The sequence below is a fragment of the Oryx dammah genome, unplaced genomic scaffold (genome assembly GCF_014754425.2).
Source record: "Oryx dammah isolate SB20612 unplaced genomic scaffold, SCBI_Odam_1.1 HiC_scaffold_5, whole genome shotgun sequence".
Classification (NCBI taxonomy): domain Eukaryota; kingdom Metazoa; phylum Chordata; class Mammalia; order Artiodactyla; family Bovidae; genus Oryx; species Oryx dammah.
In genome coordinates, this window is record NW_024070189.1 from 105,255,803 (window position 1) to 105,273,089 (window position 17,287).

General features: G+C 52.8%; 1 protein-coding gene across 1 annotated transcript in view; it reads right to left on the bottom strand.

Annotated features, from left to right (window-relative positions):
* ADAMTS2 (ADAM metallopeptidase with thrombospondin type 1 motif 2) overlaps nucleotides 1-17,287 on the bottom strand; it is a 253,928-nt gene that overhangs the window by 10,495 nt on the left and 226,146 nt on the right. The window contains exons 13-20 of the mRNA XM_040241374.1: nucleotides 17,089-17,222; nucleotides 14,193-14,316; nucleotides 12,862-12,942; nucleotides 10,676-10,842; nucleotides 6,442-6,601; nucleotides 4,519-4,651; nucleotides 3,395-3,602; nucleotides 620-749 (exon numbers count right to left, since the gene is read on the bottom strand). Of these exons, the coding sequence (XP_040097308.1) occupies nucleotides 620-749; nucleotides 3,395-3,602; nucleotides 4,519-4,651; nucleotides 6,442-6,601; nucleotides 10,676-10,842; nucleotides 12,862-12,942; nucleotides 14,193-14,316; nucleotides 17,089-17,222 (1,137 nt within the window). The remainder of the gene's footprint in view (nucleotides 1-619; nucleotides 750-3,394; nucleotides 3,603-4,518; nucleotides 4,652-6,441; nucleotides 6,602-10,675; nucleotides 10,843-12,861; nucleotides 12,943-14,192; nucleotides 14,317-17,088; nucleotides 17,223-17,287) is intronic.

The following is a 17,287-nucleotide window of genomic DNA, read 5'->3' on the forward strand; positions in this document are numbered from 1 at the left end:
GGGTACCCTCTATATTCACACAGGTACCCCCTACTCACACGGGTACCCCCTACTCACACGGGTACCCTCTATACTCACACGGGTATCCCCTACTCACACGGGTACCCTCTATACTCACACGGGTACCCCCTATACTCACACGGGTACCCCCTACTCATAGGGGTACCCTCTATACTCACATGGGTACCCTCTATACTCACATGGGTACCCTCTATACTCACACGGGTACCCCCTACTCACACAGGCACCCTCTATACTCACATGGGTAGCCCTACTCATATGAGTACCCCCACTCACACAGGTAACCCCTACTCAGACAGGAATGGGCTGAGCCCTGATGTGCGGTCACCATGAATCCGGCTTCTCTCCCAGACCTAGAGGGAGCGCCAGGAAGGCAGGGATGGGCTGAGTCCCTGCCATTCTTCACTAGGGCCTGGCCTGGAGATAAGCATGGCAAATACCAGTTCCTTTCATTTCCTGCCAGGGAAAGGTCCCAGACCAGGCCTGGGTGGCCTTGGCTTCTCCTTCAAGTTCACAGATGCTCTATTTGGCCAGTGTGGGAAGAGCTGCATTTGCCTGGGCTACCCTCCTCCCCGGACCCGCTGCACGCAGGGCTTACGGGGACAGGGGCCAAGCCTGCAGATCCTTGCCGTCTCAGGCCGCTCCTCCCGGCAGACCCCGAAGCTGTCGTCCGCAGTTCGGCAGAGCACCGGTCGTTCCTGGGTGCCGTTTCCACAGGTTACCGAGCACTGCAGACAGAGAGTACCAGTCAGGGCCCACCTCCCACGCTAGGCTAGGTCTGCAAGGGCTCTCCAAGTGGGTGACCCCACGACACTTGGGAGGTGGAGAGGGACAGAGGGGAGAGTGTGAGCTAGAGGTCTGCCCGGCCTTGCCCTAGCCGCTGGCAGCTGCCTCAGGCTCTCGGGCTCTCAGGTGAATTGGAGAGAACAAATATGCAGGGCCGGATAGAGCCCGGCACTTCTGGACTCTCAATGAGTCCTTCCCTTCTCCGTCTAGAGGAGTTGCGGCCCGGAGACATGGCTGTGCACTGCGGATCACCAAGAAAGCCCTGCCTGCATGCAGGAGGCATTGTCGGAGGACACTCCCTCCCCCTGGACACAGAGCTCTGTGCCACCAGCACCCTCACGGTCCTCTCCAGTCTCTGGCCCCCTTGGCATCACCACACTGGGAGGGGCCGGAAGAAGCCATCATGCCCAGACTCCTGGCTCTGCTCACAGCTCAACCCAGCCGAGCCAAAGGATGATTCTCAAGTTCTTGCCTCCTGTGTGAGAAAGGGCTGACTCAGCAGACTGGGTTGCTTGAAACTTCCCAGTCCCAAGAAAGGCCTGTTTTCAGAACTGGCTCTTGGTTAACTCCCAGCCAAGTTCATGGAACGGTCTGTCTGGTAAGAGCATGCCTGTGTGCCTGAGGTCCTGGACCAGGCTGTACCAACTTGTTTGGCTGGTTTACACCAAGAATATGATTTGTGGTGAGCATCTGCTTTCCTTCTAGGGTCCAGGGCTTCAGTAATGGATGTCAGTCATGCAGGCACCCTGTGCTTCCATGAATGATCCCCAGTGAAAATCCTGGACACTTGGATGCTTGTGCCTGGTTTCCTCCAGACTTCACCCAAGTGCTTTTTCCCTTTGTTGATTCTACTCTGTATGTGAACCGTGAACTCCCAGATGTTGGAGTTGGATTTAGAAAAGGCAGAGGAACCCGAGACCAAATTGCCAACGTCGGTTGGATCACAGAAAAAGAAAGAGAGTTCCAGAAAAACATCTACTACTGTTTCATCGACTATGCTAAAGCCTTTGACTGTGTGGATCACAACAATCTGTGGAAAATTCTTAAAGAGATGAGAATACCAGGCCATCTCACATGCCTCCTGAGGAACCTGTATGCAGGTCAAGAAGCAACAGTTGGAATCAAACATGGAACAAGAGACTGGTTTCTAACTAGGAAAGGAGTACGTCAAGGTTGTATATTGTCACTCTGCTTATTTAACTTATATGCAGAGTACATCATGTGAAATGCCAGGCTAGATGAAACAAAAGCTGAATCAAGACCGCCAGGAGAAATATCAATAACCTCAGATATGCAGATGACACCACCCTTATGTCAGAAAGCAAAGAGGAACTCAAGAGCCTCTTGATGAAAGTGAAAGAGGAGAGTGAAAAAGCTGGCTTAAAATTCAACATTCAAAAAACGAAGATCATGGCCTCTGGTCCCACCATTTCTTGGCAAATAGATGGGGAAATAATGGAACAGTGACAGACTTTATTTTCTTGGATTCCAAAGTTACTGCAGATGATGACTGCAACCATGAAAAGATGCTTGCTGCTTGGAAGAAAAGCTATGATCAACCTAGACATTATATTAAAAAGCAGAGACATTACTTTGCTGACAAAGGTCCTATTCAAGGCTATGGTTTTTCCAGTAGTCATGTATGGATGTGAGAGTTGGACTATAAACAAAGCTGAGTGGTGAAGAATTGATGCTTTTGAACTGTGGTGTTGGAGAAGACTCTTGAGAGTCCCTTGGACTGCAAGGAGATAAAATCAGTCAATCCCAAAGGAAATCAACCCTGAATATTCATTAGAAGGACTGATACCGAAGTTCTAATACTTTGGCCATCTGGGGCAAAGAGCTGACTCATTAGAAAAGACCTTGATGTTAGGAAAGATTGAAGGCAGGAGGAGAAGGGGACGACAGAGGACGAGCTGGTTGGATGGCATCACTGACTCAATGGACATGAGTTTGAGCAAGCTCCAGGAGTTGGTGATGGACAAAGAAGCCTGGTGTGTCCATGGGGTTGCAAAGAGTGGGACACGACTAAGCGACTGAACAACAACAGAACTTCCGTTGTAATAAAGCATTAACCATGACCATAGCAACTTCCATGGGAATCTTGGCTGGTCTTGGCAACCCCTGACCCACCAGGCGTGTGGGCTGGATGTCAGCGCTCACATCAGCTCAGCCTTGCCCCCAGAACTCTCCTCCAGCCCCTGAGACTATCCTTACTATTTTTTCAGCCAGATCTAAGCCCTCCTTTACTCATGTCCCCTCTTGCAAGTCTGGCCTTTTAGCCACAGTTCTGCCCCCAGAGACAAAAGCCCAGGCCTCCTTTTGCATCTTGGAGCCCAGGCTGCCCCTAGTCTTCTGGGGTTCCAGTCCCCCATAGCACTGGGAGCCTCTGCCCTGCAGAGTAAAGATACACATTCCTCTGGGTTTCACACAGAACACTAGCCAAGGAAGCATGGGTGCCCTGAGACCTACAGGACGTGGCCTAGGGCAAGAGCGGTGTCCGGGCCAAGGCGGATCACCCCGGCCACCTCGGTCCCACCCAAGCTTGGTTTCGGGGCTGAGGGCACAGGGCCGGGGAACTGCTCACCTGGGACCAGGATCCGGCCCGCCACCGACCAGGGCACAGCTCACGGTTGCAGGCCCGGCGGCCCTCAGGTCGAGCGTCATTGCAGTGCTTGGTGTGCACGGAGCGGGTGGTGTTGTTGTGCAGCGGCTGAACACAGCGCACGGAGCGAACCTGCATGCCTGTCCGCCCGCAGCTCCGACTGCATGGCTCCCACTCGCCCGTGACCCACCTGCCAGGGCACATAGCACTCGGTCAGCCCCTGGAGAAACCCCAGTGGACAGGGGCAAGGCAGCCTTTCCTCCAGGTGCATCTTCCCTGTGTCAGGAAGGTGCCCTGGAGGCTAGCTGTACCCCTACCTGAGGCCCTGAAGACCATGAACCCCAAGCGTGCCCATTGCTGGGAGACCCTGGTGTGGGGGTGGCTTTTGTTCTTTCTTGGCCTCCTGACTCTGCCCTCTGACTTCACGAACCCTTCTGGGCAGCAGCATAGACGCCCTCAGCACCTGTCCTCAAAGGGCCCCCACCTGCCTATTTACCCACCATCTTCCCTGCTCGGGGCCCTGCAAAAGGAACCTGGGCCCAGAAATGCAGCCCCATCAAATTCCGGGTCTGGAGGGTCAAGGCTGCAGCCCCTGGGATGAACTGTGAAGGAAACATCTACCACAGGGCCAGAAGCAAGCCCGACACCCCCAGAGCCTCAGTTTCCCCATCTGAGCATTAGTACTTGTTGTCATTTCTAGCATCCCAGGTAGCCCTAATGGTTAAGAACCTGCCTGCCAGTGCAGGAGACCCAGGTTCAATCCGTGGGTTGGGAAGATCCCCTGGAGAAGGAAATGGCAATACACTCCAGTATTCTTGCCTGGAAAATTCCACGGACAGAGGAACTTGGTGGGCTACAGCCCGTGGGGTCACAAAGATGCACATTACTGTTTCCTTCTAGCTAGTCTGAAGGAGGAGGCCACTGCACAGCCTGAAACACCTTAGACTCCATAGAACACGTTGAGTGAGAAAGACTCTGAAAAGTCTCAGGGCCTGTGAGGCCCAGAGCCGCCCAGAAACCAGATCCTGCCCCACCGTCCACAGGAGCCCCAGGACGCTTCCCCCTTCCTCTAGAGGGGCTGGAGGGCAGACAGCCCCGGCACTCACACGGGCTGGGAGCACTCCTGTGGGTTGCAGGTCCGGCGGATGGCTTTGGGCTTTGAGACGGAGTCGCAGAAGCTTCGGTGCACCATCTTGTGGTCCAGCCTCCGGCGGCAGCCATACTTGGTGAATTGGGACCCTGAAGATGAGAGCTTGAGGGGGCTCAATGGGACAGCATGGGCCCTCCCGCAGGTGTGGAGGGGCGGCTCCTCAGGCCACTTTAGCCCTGTTCTCCCTGTCCTGCTAATGGGGTGAGGGTGGGGCAGGTTTGGACAAGTCTAGCCTGGTGCCCACCCAGCACCGCAGGCCAAGTGAGGGTGCCAGGCCAGGGAGAGCAGCCTCCTGGGTGGCTTCCTGGGGCAGGAGGGAAGGTTCTATCCCCTCTCCCAGCATTTAGTCATTTATTATACCTTGGATGAATATGCACTGAGAACCTCACTAAACATGGAACACAGCCTGCAAGGCTCCTTCAGCCAGTCTAGTGCAGCAGTTCTCAGCTGGTGGAGATTTTGTCTGTGGGGACATCTGGCAATGTCTGGGACACTTAGTTGTCACAACTGGAAAGGAGATGCCACCAGCGTTGAACAGGGAGAGGCTGGGGATGCTGCTCAGCATTCTACAATCACGGGCCAACCTCCAAACCAGATGACTATAGAGCCCAAAATATCAACTGGGATAAGTCTCAAAATCTCAGCCTAGTGCATTAGACATGAGAGAATAGGACAGGGCAGCCTGAGTTAGACTGGGCATTTGGGGGTGCCCCAGGAAATACAGGATACCAGTGCTCTGGTTTCATGGAAAGCAGTGAAGGAGGCTCCCCAGAGAGGAGATGGCCTGTGCAAAGGCCCCGAGGCAGAAGTACAGCATGTCCAGAAAACCAGCTAAGGCCAGCATGGACAGGACCAAGTGAGCGAGGGTTGGGAGTGCCAGTGGGGCAGAGGGAAACGTCAGAGAGTTACTTGGACCTTGGAGGCCATGAGGAGAATTTGTTTTTTATCAAGAGCAGAAGGATCTGATGATAACTAAGACATCAGGAAAGGGTATGGTCTAATCTGCCCCTTTAATAGTTTAAAGTGGGAGCCAGTCAGGTAGTGAGGATGCCGCCAGGACTGGGAAGATGGCAACAGCAGATGAGTCCAAGAGAAATGCAGGAGGGAGGCTCAACAGGACTCACTGATAAAATCCAGGGCTGGGCGGCTCAGGGGACGGCTGGGTGCCACCCACTTAGGCAGCAGCACCGGGGGAACTCCCTGTCTCGTCTTGGTATGGGACCCTGCGTGGTTTTGAAGGTGGTCTGTCCTGGGCAGCTGCTTCTGCAGGCTGAGTGTCTTCTCCTGCTTCTCATGTCCCCCAGTCCCCAAGGAGCAGCGAACACACTGGGCAGATCATAGCTTCCTATCTGTTACATCGTACCCAAGTTTAAGGTCCAAGGCAAGGGGGACCTCCTTGCACCCAGCCCTGCCCCAGAAAGGAAAGGCCTTTCTGAATGAACGCAGGAGGGACCTGCAGAGGAGGCCTCTCCCCTGGTCTCCAGCATGGCCCAAGCCTTTCCTGTGGCCTGCCTCCCGATGTCACAGTGGTCTATCCAAACCACCCTCACAGTGACCTCCTGTCAGGCCAGACCTCCTTCCCGTGATGATACAGGTGGATGCTGATGTCATGCAACCCCACACATAACCCCCTGCTGCCTTTGGCCAGCGGCCCTGAGCACCTGCCCTTCCTGTCCACCCTCTGCCACCTCCCTGGCAGGGCTAGGCCCTTGCTACCTGGGCAAAGGTCACTGCTCGGGTCCAGTGTTCTCATAGCTGGCCCAACCCTCACTCCAGGCAGTCAGCAGAGACCATGGGCTGAAGGAAGCTCCTCACCCAGGAGACCCTTCCTGCTCATCCCCCGCTCCTCTGGGGCCCCAGCTCTGAGAAGGCCCCTCACCTCCACCGCAGGGCTTGGAGCAGGGCGACCACTTCTTCAGGGCCCACTCGTAGCCCACAGAGTCGTCCTCCAGGACGTTGTTGTCGTCCACATTGAGCGAGTCCTCATGGACCATGTACTTGTAGGTCAGCGAGATGCGGGCGTCCCCTTCCGGGATGACCTGCCCGGGAGACAGGGGTGAGTTTGCCCGCCCCCCCACCATCTCCCCCAGAGACCGTTAGGAAGGTCAGCCGAGGAACACGCCTGGCCAAGGCTCAATATTCCCGGTAGTCAGGTTCTAGAAAGTCCCAGCAAACACTGAACCGGCCAGTACTGAACCACTGCTCACAGGGGAGCACAGGGTCTGGGCCAGCGAACCTCTGGTCGTGACATTTTCATCAACAGCCTATGCATAAGCGTATTCTCCGTGTGTTTCTGTGTAGACACCTTGATCGGAACACACTGTTGATTCATTAATACTGAACTCACAGCCAGCACCCAGGTACTTGTGCCTGGACAAGGCTCGGTAACACATGCATTCTTGTCTCTCCACGGGGCAAACCCACAGCCTCCATGCAGAGGGACACCAGACACACTTCGCAGCCACAACTGGGGACATTTTACACAGTGAGATTATCCTCCAAAAGCAGACAAATGCAAAGAACATGGCAGTGAATAGAGTGTGAAAAGACGCTGTTTACAGTAGGAGCTGAAATCAGCCGCAGAACCATGCCTGGGTCCGCTCCGCTGGGAGCATGCGTGTCGGGCGCTCACGCTTGCCCTGCTCCGCCGAGAGCACAGGCAGACCTCGCTTTGCGGCACTTCGGTTTACTGTGCTTCACAGATGTTGTGTTTTAACAACTTAAAGGCTTAGGCAGCCCCACATGCGGCACGTCTATCGGCGCCATCCGTCAACAGCATTTGGCCACTTTGTGTCGTTCTGGGTCACATTCCGGTAACTCCCACAGTCTTTCACATGTTCTCGTTATTGTTGGACAAGTTAATGGAAGCAGTCTTGTTAAGGCTTCAAAAGCTACTGACTAAACAGAGACCCTGAAAGGAGTTACATGCCAAGCTGTTGACTAGCAGAAATGGCAAAAGATGTTGGGATCCAGCAGATAAGGAAGGGAGTAAGTCACCAGAAAGGGAGTAAGTCAGGAAGCTTCCTGGGCCTTGGGAATCTGCCCTTTCCCAGGGATCTGCTGACATTCTGAGACTTACGAATAGACAGACAAGGCTTTAACATAACAGCCAGAGCTGCATCTCCACACAGAAGGCGCTTGTGGCTTGAAATAAAGGGCTGCTGTGAACAGGGTTCTGAAGTCTCAACAGTGAGAGAAGGGATGGGAGGCTTAGGGGGACAAACTGCCCAGAACCTCTCAGCTGGGGGTCCAGACTGCTATTCCAGGGACTGCCCAGCATAGCTTGAATATGGATGCATACATCTGCGTCTTGCTAGACCATGTACTGGGAACTCCAAATTAGATCTGGATGGTTCCCAAGTTAGTGAAATATATCAAATATATATATTTATATATTATATTAATATTATGATATATAGTATAATATATAATTATATTCTATGTGTTACAATATATTATATATAATATATAATATAATATATTATATATAATATAAAAATACAATTATATTATATATTAAATTAATTAAATATTATAATACTTAATATATATGTGATTATATATAACATATAATAATATACAGTTATATACATTTTATAAATTTATATATTTATAAAATATTTTATATTGATATATTTTATATATAAATAGATATTATATAATAAATAATAATATATTATATTATATACTATATAATTATATTAAAATAATTATTATAGTATAATTATTATAATAATTATTATAAATATAAATAAATAAAATATATCTATTATATTACATTATATATTAGTATATAATTTATACATTATATTTATATATTATTATATTATATATAATTATATATTTAACATAATAATATATACTATATATTATTATATTTATAATTATATTATAATATATAATATATACTTATATATCAAATATATATATATTTCTTGAGGTGATGTATGTATAATAATTTCTTACTATATTACTTGTCCTCATACTGTAACTTACTACTAATGTAATAAACTTCCTTATTTTTTGTTTACTAAGAAGATCATCGCATCCGGTCCCATTACTTCATGGGAAATAGATGGGGAAACAGTGGAAACAGTGTCAGACTTTATTTTTTTGGGCTCCAAAATCACTGCAGATGGTGACTGCAGCCGTGAAATTAAAAGACGCTTACTTCTTGGAAGAAAAGTTATGATCAACCTAGATAGCATATTCAAAAGCAGAGACATTACTTTGCTGACTAAGGTCCGTCTAGTCAAGGCTATGGTTTTTCCAGTGCTCATGTATGGATGTGAGAGTTGGACTGTGAAGAAGGCTGAGCACCGAAGAATTGATGCTTTTGAACTGTGGTGTTGGAGAAGACTCTTGAGAGTCCCTTGGACTGCAAGGAGATCCAACCAGTCCATTCTAAAAGAGATCAGTCCTGGGATTTCTTTGGAAGGAATGATGCTAAAGCTGAAGCTCCAGTACTTTGGCCACCTCATGTGAAGAGTTGACTCATTGGAAAAGACTGATGCTGGGAGGGATTGGGGGCAGGAGGAGAAGGGGACGACCGAGGATGAGATGGCTGGATGGCATCACTGACTCAATGGACGTGAGTCTGAGTGAACTCCGGGAGTTGGTGATGGACAGGGAGGCCTGGCGTGCTGCGATTCATGGGGTCGCAAAGAGTCGGACACGACTGAGCGACTGAACTGACTGAACTGAAGTGTGCTGTGTGTTTGCTGCTCAGTCGTGTCCGACTCTCTGTGACCCCATGGACTGTAGCCCACCATGCTCCTCTGTCCATGGGCATCTCCAGGCAAGAATACTGGAGTGGGCTGCCATGCCCTCCTCCAGGGGGACCTTCCCGACCCAGGGATGAAACCCAGGTCTCCTGCATTGCAGGCAGATTCTTTACAGTCTGAGCCACCAGGGAAGCCCAGGGTGGTTATTTTGCCAGTGTATCCTCTGAACCTGAAACCAAAAGTAAGTCTCAGCAGGACATGACTCAGCAGAAGAATCATTATTAGTTTTATTATGGTGATCTCTGACCAAGCGGTCTTTGATGTCATTATTGTAGGTGACTTTTTGCTTTTTAATTGAGGTATGCACATTGTTTTTTAGACCTGTTTTTAGACTGTTTTTTATCACCCATTTCATAGACTACAGACAGTATAAAACATGCACTGGGAAACAAACACATTCACACGACTTCCATTACTATGATATTCACTTTACTGCGGTGGCCTAGAACCAAACCTACCTATTTCTCCTGAGGTGTGTCTGTACCTGTTTGGAGATTAGAAATACTTTTGGTAGGTGAATTCATGAACACAGAAACAGCAGCACTGAGGCCCGACTGTATGTGCACTGACAAAGGCAGGGCAGCAGAGGCCTCTCTGGGGATGCACAGTGCAAGCGGGCGAGGTGAGCAGAGCACAGTGTGCGTGAACACCCCAGCCCCCAGCTGCACACCCTGGTGTGGGGCGCTGAGCCCCAGCACGGAGTGCTCACCTTCACAGAGGGGGCAAAAGGCACCTGAGCCTTATCCGCAGTGTTTTAATTTTTTTTTTTTACTGATCAAATATATTGCATATGCAATTGAAATTAATTTTTTAGAAGTAAATTAGGAAATCAAACCCCCTCTGTGTTCCCACCACCCGGAGCAGCCTGTGGTCCTGGACTCAGGGGACCCGGGGTCCAATGCTGCTCAGAGACAAAGTCTTAGTGTGACCTGGGTCTAGCAGTCCAATTTCCTGGAGCCCCATTGGTCGCCCCCAGGGAGTTTCAGGGTTTGAATGCAGTAGCAGACAAGAATAAGCATGATGAGAGGTGGCCGTGAATGTCGCCCAGAGTTGTTTGTGGAGGAGAAACCTAAACGCTTACAGAGGATTTTGTCTCTGGTTGCCCAGGGACACAGGGCCCAGCGCCAGACCGGTGGCTCCATGCGTGCTCCTCACTCTGACACAGAGATGGAGGGCCTCAGCTCCAAGGTCAGGCCAGAGGGGCTGTGCAGAACATGGCCCGAAGGCTGCAGGGAGGCTCAGGGCTCCCAGGTACCGCCCGACCCCTTCCCCAGCAGCCACCGGCCTCACGCTGCAAGAGGCGGCGGGCCTGGCCCCTGCCTGACGTACCAGCACAGTGATGGTGCCGTGGAGGGGGCCCATGGTCTGCAGTGTCTCCCGGCCGTCCTCATCTCGGTACTCCCACTCCACACCCATGGCGATGAAGGTCTTGGAGTTGGGATCCACGTCATTCTCCTCATTTAAAATGAACTTGCCTGTCTCCAGGTTTTTGACGGCTGAACGATAAAAGACAGAAGGACGGAAGACAGCCATGATCACCCGGGGAGGCAGAAGCGCGGGAGGTCAGCAGGGTTCACTAGTTTGAACAGGTTGAGGGAGTTGTGGGGAGCAGGGCCCATTGTCTTCCTCCAGGGGCCCATCAGTCCCACTGACAGCCCAAGCCGCCTTGGGAACCTGCCTTGTCCTTTGGCTCTGCACTGGACCTAGGTTTCCCTCTAACCCCCGCTTCTTCCGGGTCTGGGGCTCTTTCCTGGATCTGCCTCTCAGGCCCTGGAGGAGAACATCCATGGTAGGGACCTAGCAGCCACCAGGGCCACGTCCCTGCAGTCTACTTGGAGCACTCAGGGGGCTCTCAGAGCCACTGCCCTCCCTGACCCAGCTCCCCAGGTGAGGGGTACCCGCTGGACACCAGGGCTTCCTGCCCTGGGGTGAGCATGCATCTCACACACCCTCCCACCCTGCTGATAACTATGGCTCAGCCTGGTACTCCACCAGTCCTGTACATCCCAAAGAGGCCTAACCTGACTCGGGGACCACCCAGCCCACTATGCATCCACAAAGAATGTGTTTAGAAAGATGGTAATGATGACCCTTTATGCAAGACAGCAAAAGAGACACAAATATATAGAACGGACTTTTGGACTCTGAGGGAGAGGGAGAGGGTGGGATGATTTGGGAGAATGGCTTTGAAACATGTATACTATCATGTAAGAAACAAAGTGCCAGTCTATGTTCGATACAGGATACAGGATGCTAGGGGCTGGTGCGTGGATGATCCAGAGAGATGATATGGGGTAGGAGGTGGGAGGGGGATTCAGGATTGGGAGCTTGTATACACCCGTGGTGGATTCATGTCAATGTATGGCAAAACCAATACAGTATTATAAAGTAAAATAAAGTAAAAAAAAAAAAAAAAAACCAGAATGTCTAGGAGATGAGAATCCACTGGTCACAAAGCCCCACACTTGCCAGAGTGTGGAGAGTGGCTACTGGGGGGTTGCTGGAAGATTTTAGCAGGGAGGCCAGACTGGGCACAAAAGTCACGGGATAACAGTGAGAAAACCGTTTCCTGCACAAGTTTCCTAGACTCCCTTGAGAGCCGTTGTAAGTGCCAGGAGGTCCCCAGCTTGTCACTAACCCTCCCTCCTTGTACGCAGGGATGGCCCTGGACAGGAAATGATGTTTAGGTAGAAGTGTCTTTTTTTTTAAGGGATTGACTTTTATATTTGCCTCCTACTTAAGGAGTACTGGCTGTCCATCTGGGGACAGCAACATAAAAGTCTCCTCTAAAAATAAGGAAGAAAGAAACATTTGCGTTTTAAAAAGAGTGATGTTTGCTCACATCAGCGGGGGTGCTAGATGCCTGCAGTCGTGGAACCCCTAACCCAGGGCACAGGGAAGAAGATGGGACCCAAACTAAGAGAAAGGACTTGTGCAGGGTCCCCTCACTGACCCCCAGCATCACTTCCTACTTTGGCCCTGCAACTTGCGGGGGTGTGGATGAGTGAACCCCTGTGAGGGGTTCCAGGCAGCCTGCAGGAGCACAGCGCCACAGGGGCTGCCATGTGAGAAGGGGCATCCCGAGTTGTTAGAACATCCAAATTTCCAAGAGATGCAAGGAATCTCTATTCCAAAAGAACCACTTGAATTTAAAATGAAACTAAATGAAAATATGCAGCTGCACCATGGGAGCCCCTCTACCAGCTGGCCTCAGCACCCGCTGCTTGTGGACCTTGCTGCCTTCCAGTGGGCAGGGGGCCTCCCCTTCGACCTTGAGGCGGGAGGTACAGCATGTCTTAGACAAATGTCCTTCTAAAACTGCTGCGAGGGAAGCCCTCTGATCCCAACCTGGTGGCCTCTCCACTGGGAAAGTGCTAAAGGAGAGATCCACCCATCAGCTGGGCCAAGCCAGGGACAGAGGAGATAGGGCTGCAGCCCATGCCTCCCAGCCAGGCCCCCGACCCCCAGAAGAATCAGGCTGTGGAGCCCCTGCGTTGTCTGGCTCCGGCACTCACCCAGGTGATGGCTGGTGGTGTCTGCTTCCTGGATTAGCAGGTGTCTGGCTCCTGCCGGGATCTCAAACATCTTGATGTAACCTTGGTTGGGATGTGGGGAGACAAAGCCAACAGAGAAGGGAGAGGCTGTCAAATGCGGACAATGCGAGGAGGGCCTTGCCCTCAATGGAGGTTCCAGAGGCCCAGTGTTTGATGGGCTCTGACTGCCCACTGTCAGAGGGACCCATGGGAAAGCTAGTGTATCCCAGACAGCAACAGCCCTCCGGCTCATTTTCAAATCCCGGCGCTTCTTCAACCTCTTCCATTGAAAACTTGGTGGGTGTCCTCATGAGCAGCCCTGGAGTCATGCCCCGCATGGAGCTAAGATGCCACAACCAGGAGAGAGGCCTTCAGCAAACTGCTCAGTCTCCCTGGACCTCAGCAGCTTAATCCCTAAACATAAGACAGCCTGCTCACATGGGACTGTGCAGCAGCCCCGCCCGCACCAGCTCTGAGTGGAGTCTGGCAGGTTTGCTCCAGGCCCTTCTTCCGAAAGAGCTGAGCCAAAGCGCCTGCGTGCCTGCGTGTGTGCCATCACTGCTGTGCGCAGCTCTGTGCGACCCCATGGACTATACAGCTCACCAGAGTCCTCTGTCCCCGGGGTTTCTCCAGGCCAGAATACTGGAGTGGGTTGCCATGCCCTTCTCCAGGGGATCTTCCTGACCCAGGGAAGGAGCGCTCATCTCCTGTATCTTCTCAATGGCAGGTAGCTTCTTTACCAGTGAGGATGTGGGAAGCCCACCAAAGTGGCGTCTCCCCATTTCAGTCGGAGGCAGAGCGGTCAGCTGTCGCAGGCCCACCCAGAGCCCCTAAGCCACGTGGAGGGACCACTCTGGAAGGAGATTCATCCAGAGGGCTGTTTTCCCAGAGCCCACCTTGGCCAGGGACCCCAAGTTCCCCAGCGCCAAATTTCCTGTGGCCCTGTTGGGACAGGCCTACGTTTCCCTAGGCCACAGGCTGCACTGGCCAGCTCATCAAAGGTCCTGCTCACAGGCGCCTGGGGTCAGCAGTGGTGGAGCAGAGAGCAAGGGAGGCCAGTGGTGGCTAGAAAGCCTTGGAGAGCTGGGGAGGGAGCCCTCAAATAAAGGCATTGAAGAGTCACCTTGTGCACCCCACACCCTGGCATCTCCTTGTCCCCACCCAGCCTGGGGCCTGACACAGTGACCCCTAAGATTGCCTCTCCACCTCACCCTCCCAGACTTAGAGCCCCTCTTCCCAGACAGCCCCCGGCTCTGGTGCTATAGACACTCAGGCCTGGGCCTCTGGGCAGGGGGAGGGAGGGGTGCACTCACCAAGCTTCTTGGGTGAGCGCGTGAACGTGCCCTTGACCACCTTGCAGTGGGAGTTGTCCCCTCCGCACACACCGCACTTGTCCTCCTGCTTGCTGGAGCCGATCACCCCGTCACAGCCCACTTTCTGCAGAGAGGTGGGGGAAATGCGGTGCCTGCTGAGACCCTGCTCCCCACTGGGCCCTGGCGCCTGCTCCCTCGGCAGCCCAGGTATGGGCAGTCCCTGACGCAGAGGAAGGAGAGGGGGCTTTGGAGCAAGAAAGACCCTGTGTGCCCACTGCAGGGAGAGCGCAAATTGGCCCAGTCGGCGTGTGCAGGCCCTCTCACCCCACATTTTGTAAATAATGGCCGTGTAACAGCTGAGCACATTTGTAGCCCTGCACACGCGCATCAAGAGATGCTTACTTGGCCGCGAGTTACTTGGGCTGTAGGGATATGCAAGCTCCACCCACGTAAAAAGCGGTGGTGTGACTGCTGCCTCGTGGCTGTGTCCCCTGGGCCAGCCACGAGAGGAGAGAGAACAGCGTGAATACTGCGACAGCTGCTGTGTCAGCCAGGAGAGACGTTGTGTGCAGTTATGTTGTGTTATGTCACATCTGCTGCTACGGCTGCCGTGTCAGCCAGGAGGGAATAAATGTGTCTGCAGTTCCAGCGGCTCCTCGAGTCTCCTTCCAGCCTCCTAGCTCGTGCCTTGCCTACCTTGGTTTCAGGGAACGGTGCGGACAGTGTGAACAGCAAGACAACTGGCATCACGAACGGGATCAGCAAGACACACCCACCCAAGGACCAGCCTTTTCCCTGCTCACTCACCCACTCATCTGGACACTGTGGCCTGCAGAGGACTCTGCACAGCCTAGTGTGAAAGTCACTCAGTCATGTCTGACTCTTTGTGATCCTATGGATTATACAGTCCATGGCACTCTCCAGGCCAGAACACTGGAGTGGGTAGCCTTTCCCTTCTCCAGGGGATCTTCCCAGCCCAGGAACAGAACCCAGGTCTCCCACATTGCAGGCGGATTCTTTACCAGCAGAGCCACAAGGGAAGCCCAACAATACTGGAGGGGGCAGCCTATCCCTTCTCCAGTGGATCTTCCTGACCCAGGAATTGAACCGGGGTCTCCGGCATTGCAGGTGGATCCTTTACCAGCTGAGCTACCAGGCCTTAGTCCCGAGGCTGCCCCGGCAGAGCACACTGGCGTCCTCGTGAACATGAGTCAGACATGGCCTCTGCCCGTCTCCCGGGCGCCCATGCAGCGGCCCTCCAGGGCTCCCCCCAGAGCTTCGGCCTGCAGGTCCCTCCCTCACACTGCTCCCAGGAATGGTGTCCTCTTTAGTTTGGGGGCGTGTGGGCACGACGCAAGAGCTGGTAGGACTGCTTCTGCCTTCATTCTCTCAATGCATCCTCTCAACACTGTCCACTCTAGTATTAAAAATCATCCCACACAGAGCAGGGGTGTTTCCTTGCCTTCCACCTGGTGGAGGCAGGAACACATTCTGGTCCCTTAACTCGCTACAGCCCTGCGACAGCACACCATTCCCAGCTGCAGAGCTCTGTGCGGAGCAGACCTGGGGTCTGAGCACACTGCCTGAGGCATGTTCACACCCATGACCACACTCAGCAAGGAAGACAGCCTCTCCTCTAGCTGCTCTGCTCCCTGCCTGTTCTAGGGTGCACCGTAGCTTCACAGGTTTCGCTCTTTGCTTCCTTTCCCTTTGCTCTTTGATTTCTGACTTTTGTCTTACAAAGACCTTCGAGGGCTGGGTCTCTAGACTATGAAGGGGCTACAGAGCCAGTTTCTGGCAATGCGGTCTTAGAGAATTATTCAAACTGGCCAACCCCAAGCTGTTTATTCTGCCTGCCTCCCCTTTCCCACTATGGAAACCCCAATAAAAGCTTTGGCCCAGACTTTCCCCTGCTCCTTCTGCCTCCTAACTGAACCTAGTGCACAGCACAGCATGCTCTTCCCTCAGGAAATGAAAGTAATAATCTCTTCTTTAATGACAATTGACTTTGCTGTGTCATCTCCCTTAATTAAAATCCCACGAGTACAGAGGAGACATTGCTGTCTTTGTTTTCAAGTATTAATACTTGGTTGAGTGTTTGGAGTGTGAGCAGACTGTGGGGCTTGCCCTCCCTGCTGGCTACAGTCCTACTGAAACACGTGTGGAGAGAATCCCTGAGCTCTCCCCCCACAGCGCCACACCCCACTTCTCTGTTCTTCCAGCCTCTTCCACCTCCTCCAGGGGACCTGCTGCAGGCTCTCTGCCAGAGATAGCCTGAGGGTGCTCACGTCTCAGGAAGGTGAGACGGGAGGGAGTCAGCCTCGTTAACACTGCAGTCTGCCACATTTATAGAAGCTGCAGAGGCTCCCTGCTATTTCTAGAAAGGGGGCAGGTCTGCACTCGCTTCGCTGATAACATGCTGAGTGGGCCCCACAGCTGTCTCCTGTGACACCCAGAGACAACACAGTAACAAAACACAGTGCTTCTGCAAAGAACCAAGCCAACAAGAACCACAGTAGGCTCCCCCGAGCAAGAGTAAGCTGTCCAGTGCCCAGTGGAGGGCAGGGGCGCGGTGGTGCTTCACAAGGGGTCCCCAGAGACCTAGTGCATCAGGGCCAGCTGTGGCGCTGGCGAAACACGGCCTCGTCCTACACTAGCAGAATCTCTGAGGTGGGACCCTGAGCTCCTCAGGTGGCTCCTCAGACTCAAGTCTGAGAACCCTTGTCATGGAGGAGGACAGCAGGGAGTAGGGGCTGGGAACCAATATTTGCTGAGAGCCTGCCCTGATCGAGGTGTGGTTTGCAGTACTTTGCATGCTTAACCTCAGCGAGTCTTCCCGAAGCCCCAGAAAGCCGAGGCCCTGAGCCATCGCTGCCCCTGCTCCTGGGGCACTCACCCTGCAGTCCCCACGCACACAGAGGCTGAAGGCGTCCTTGTAGGAACAGCGTGTCCCGTCATGCACCATGCGCTTCATGGATACCACCTCCCCGGTCTCCTTGGACTCACAGTAGAGGTGACATCGCTCCTTGGCTGGAAGGGAAGCAGGGGCATATTGGCTGGCTGGCTGCACCGCTCACTTTCTTGTAGTTTCCTTC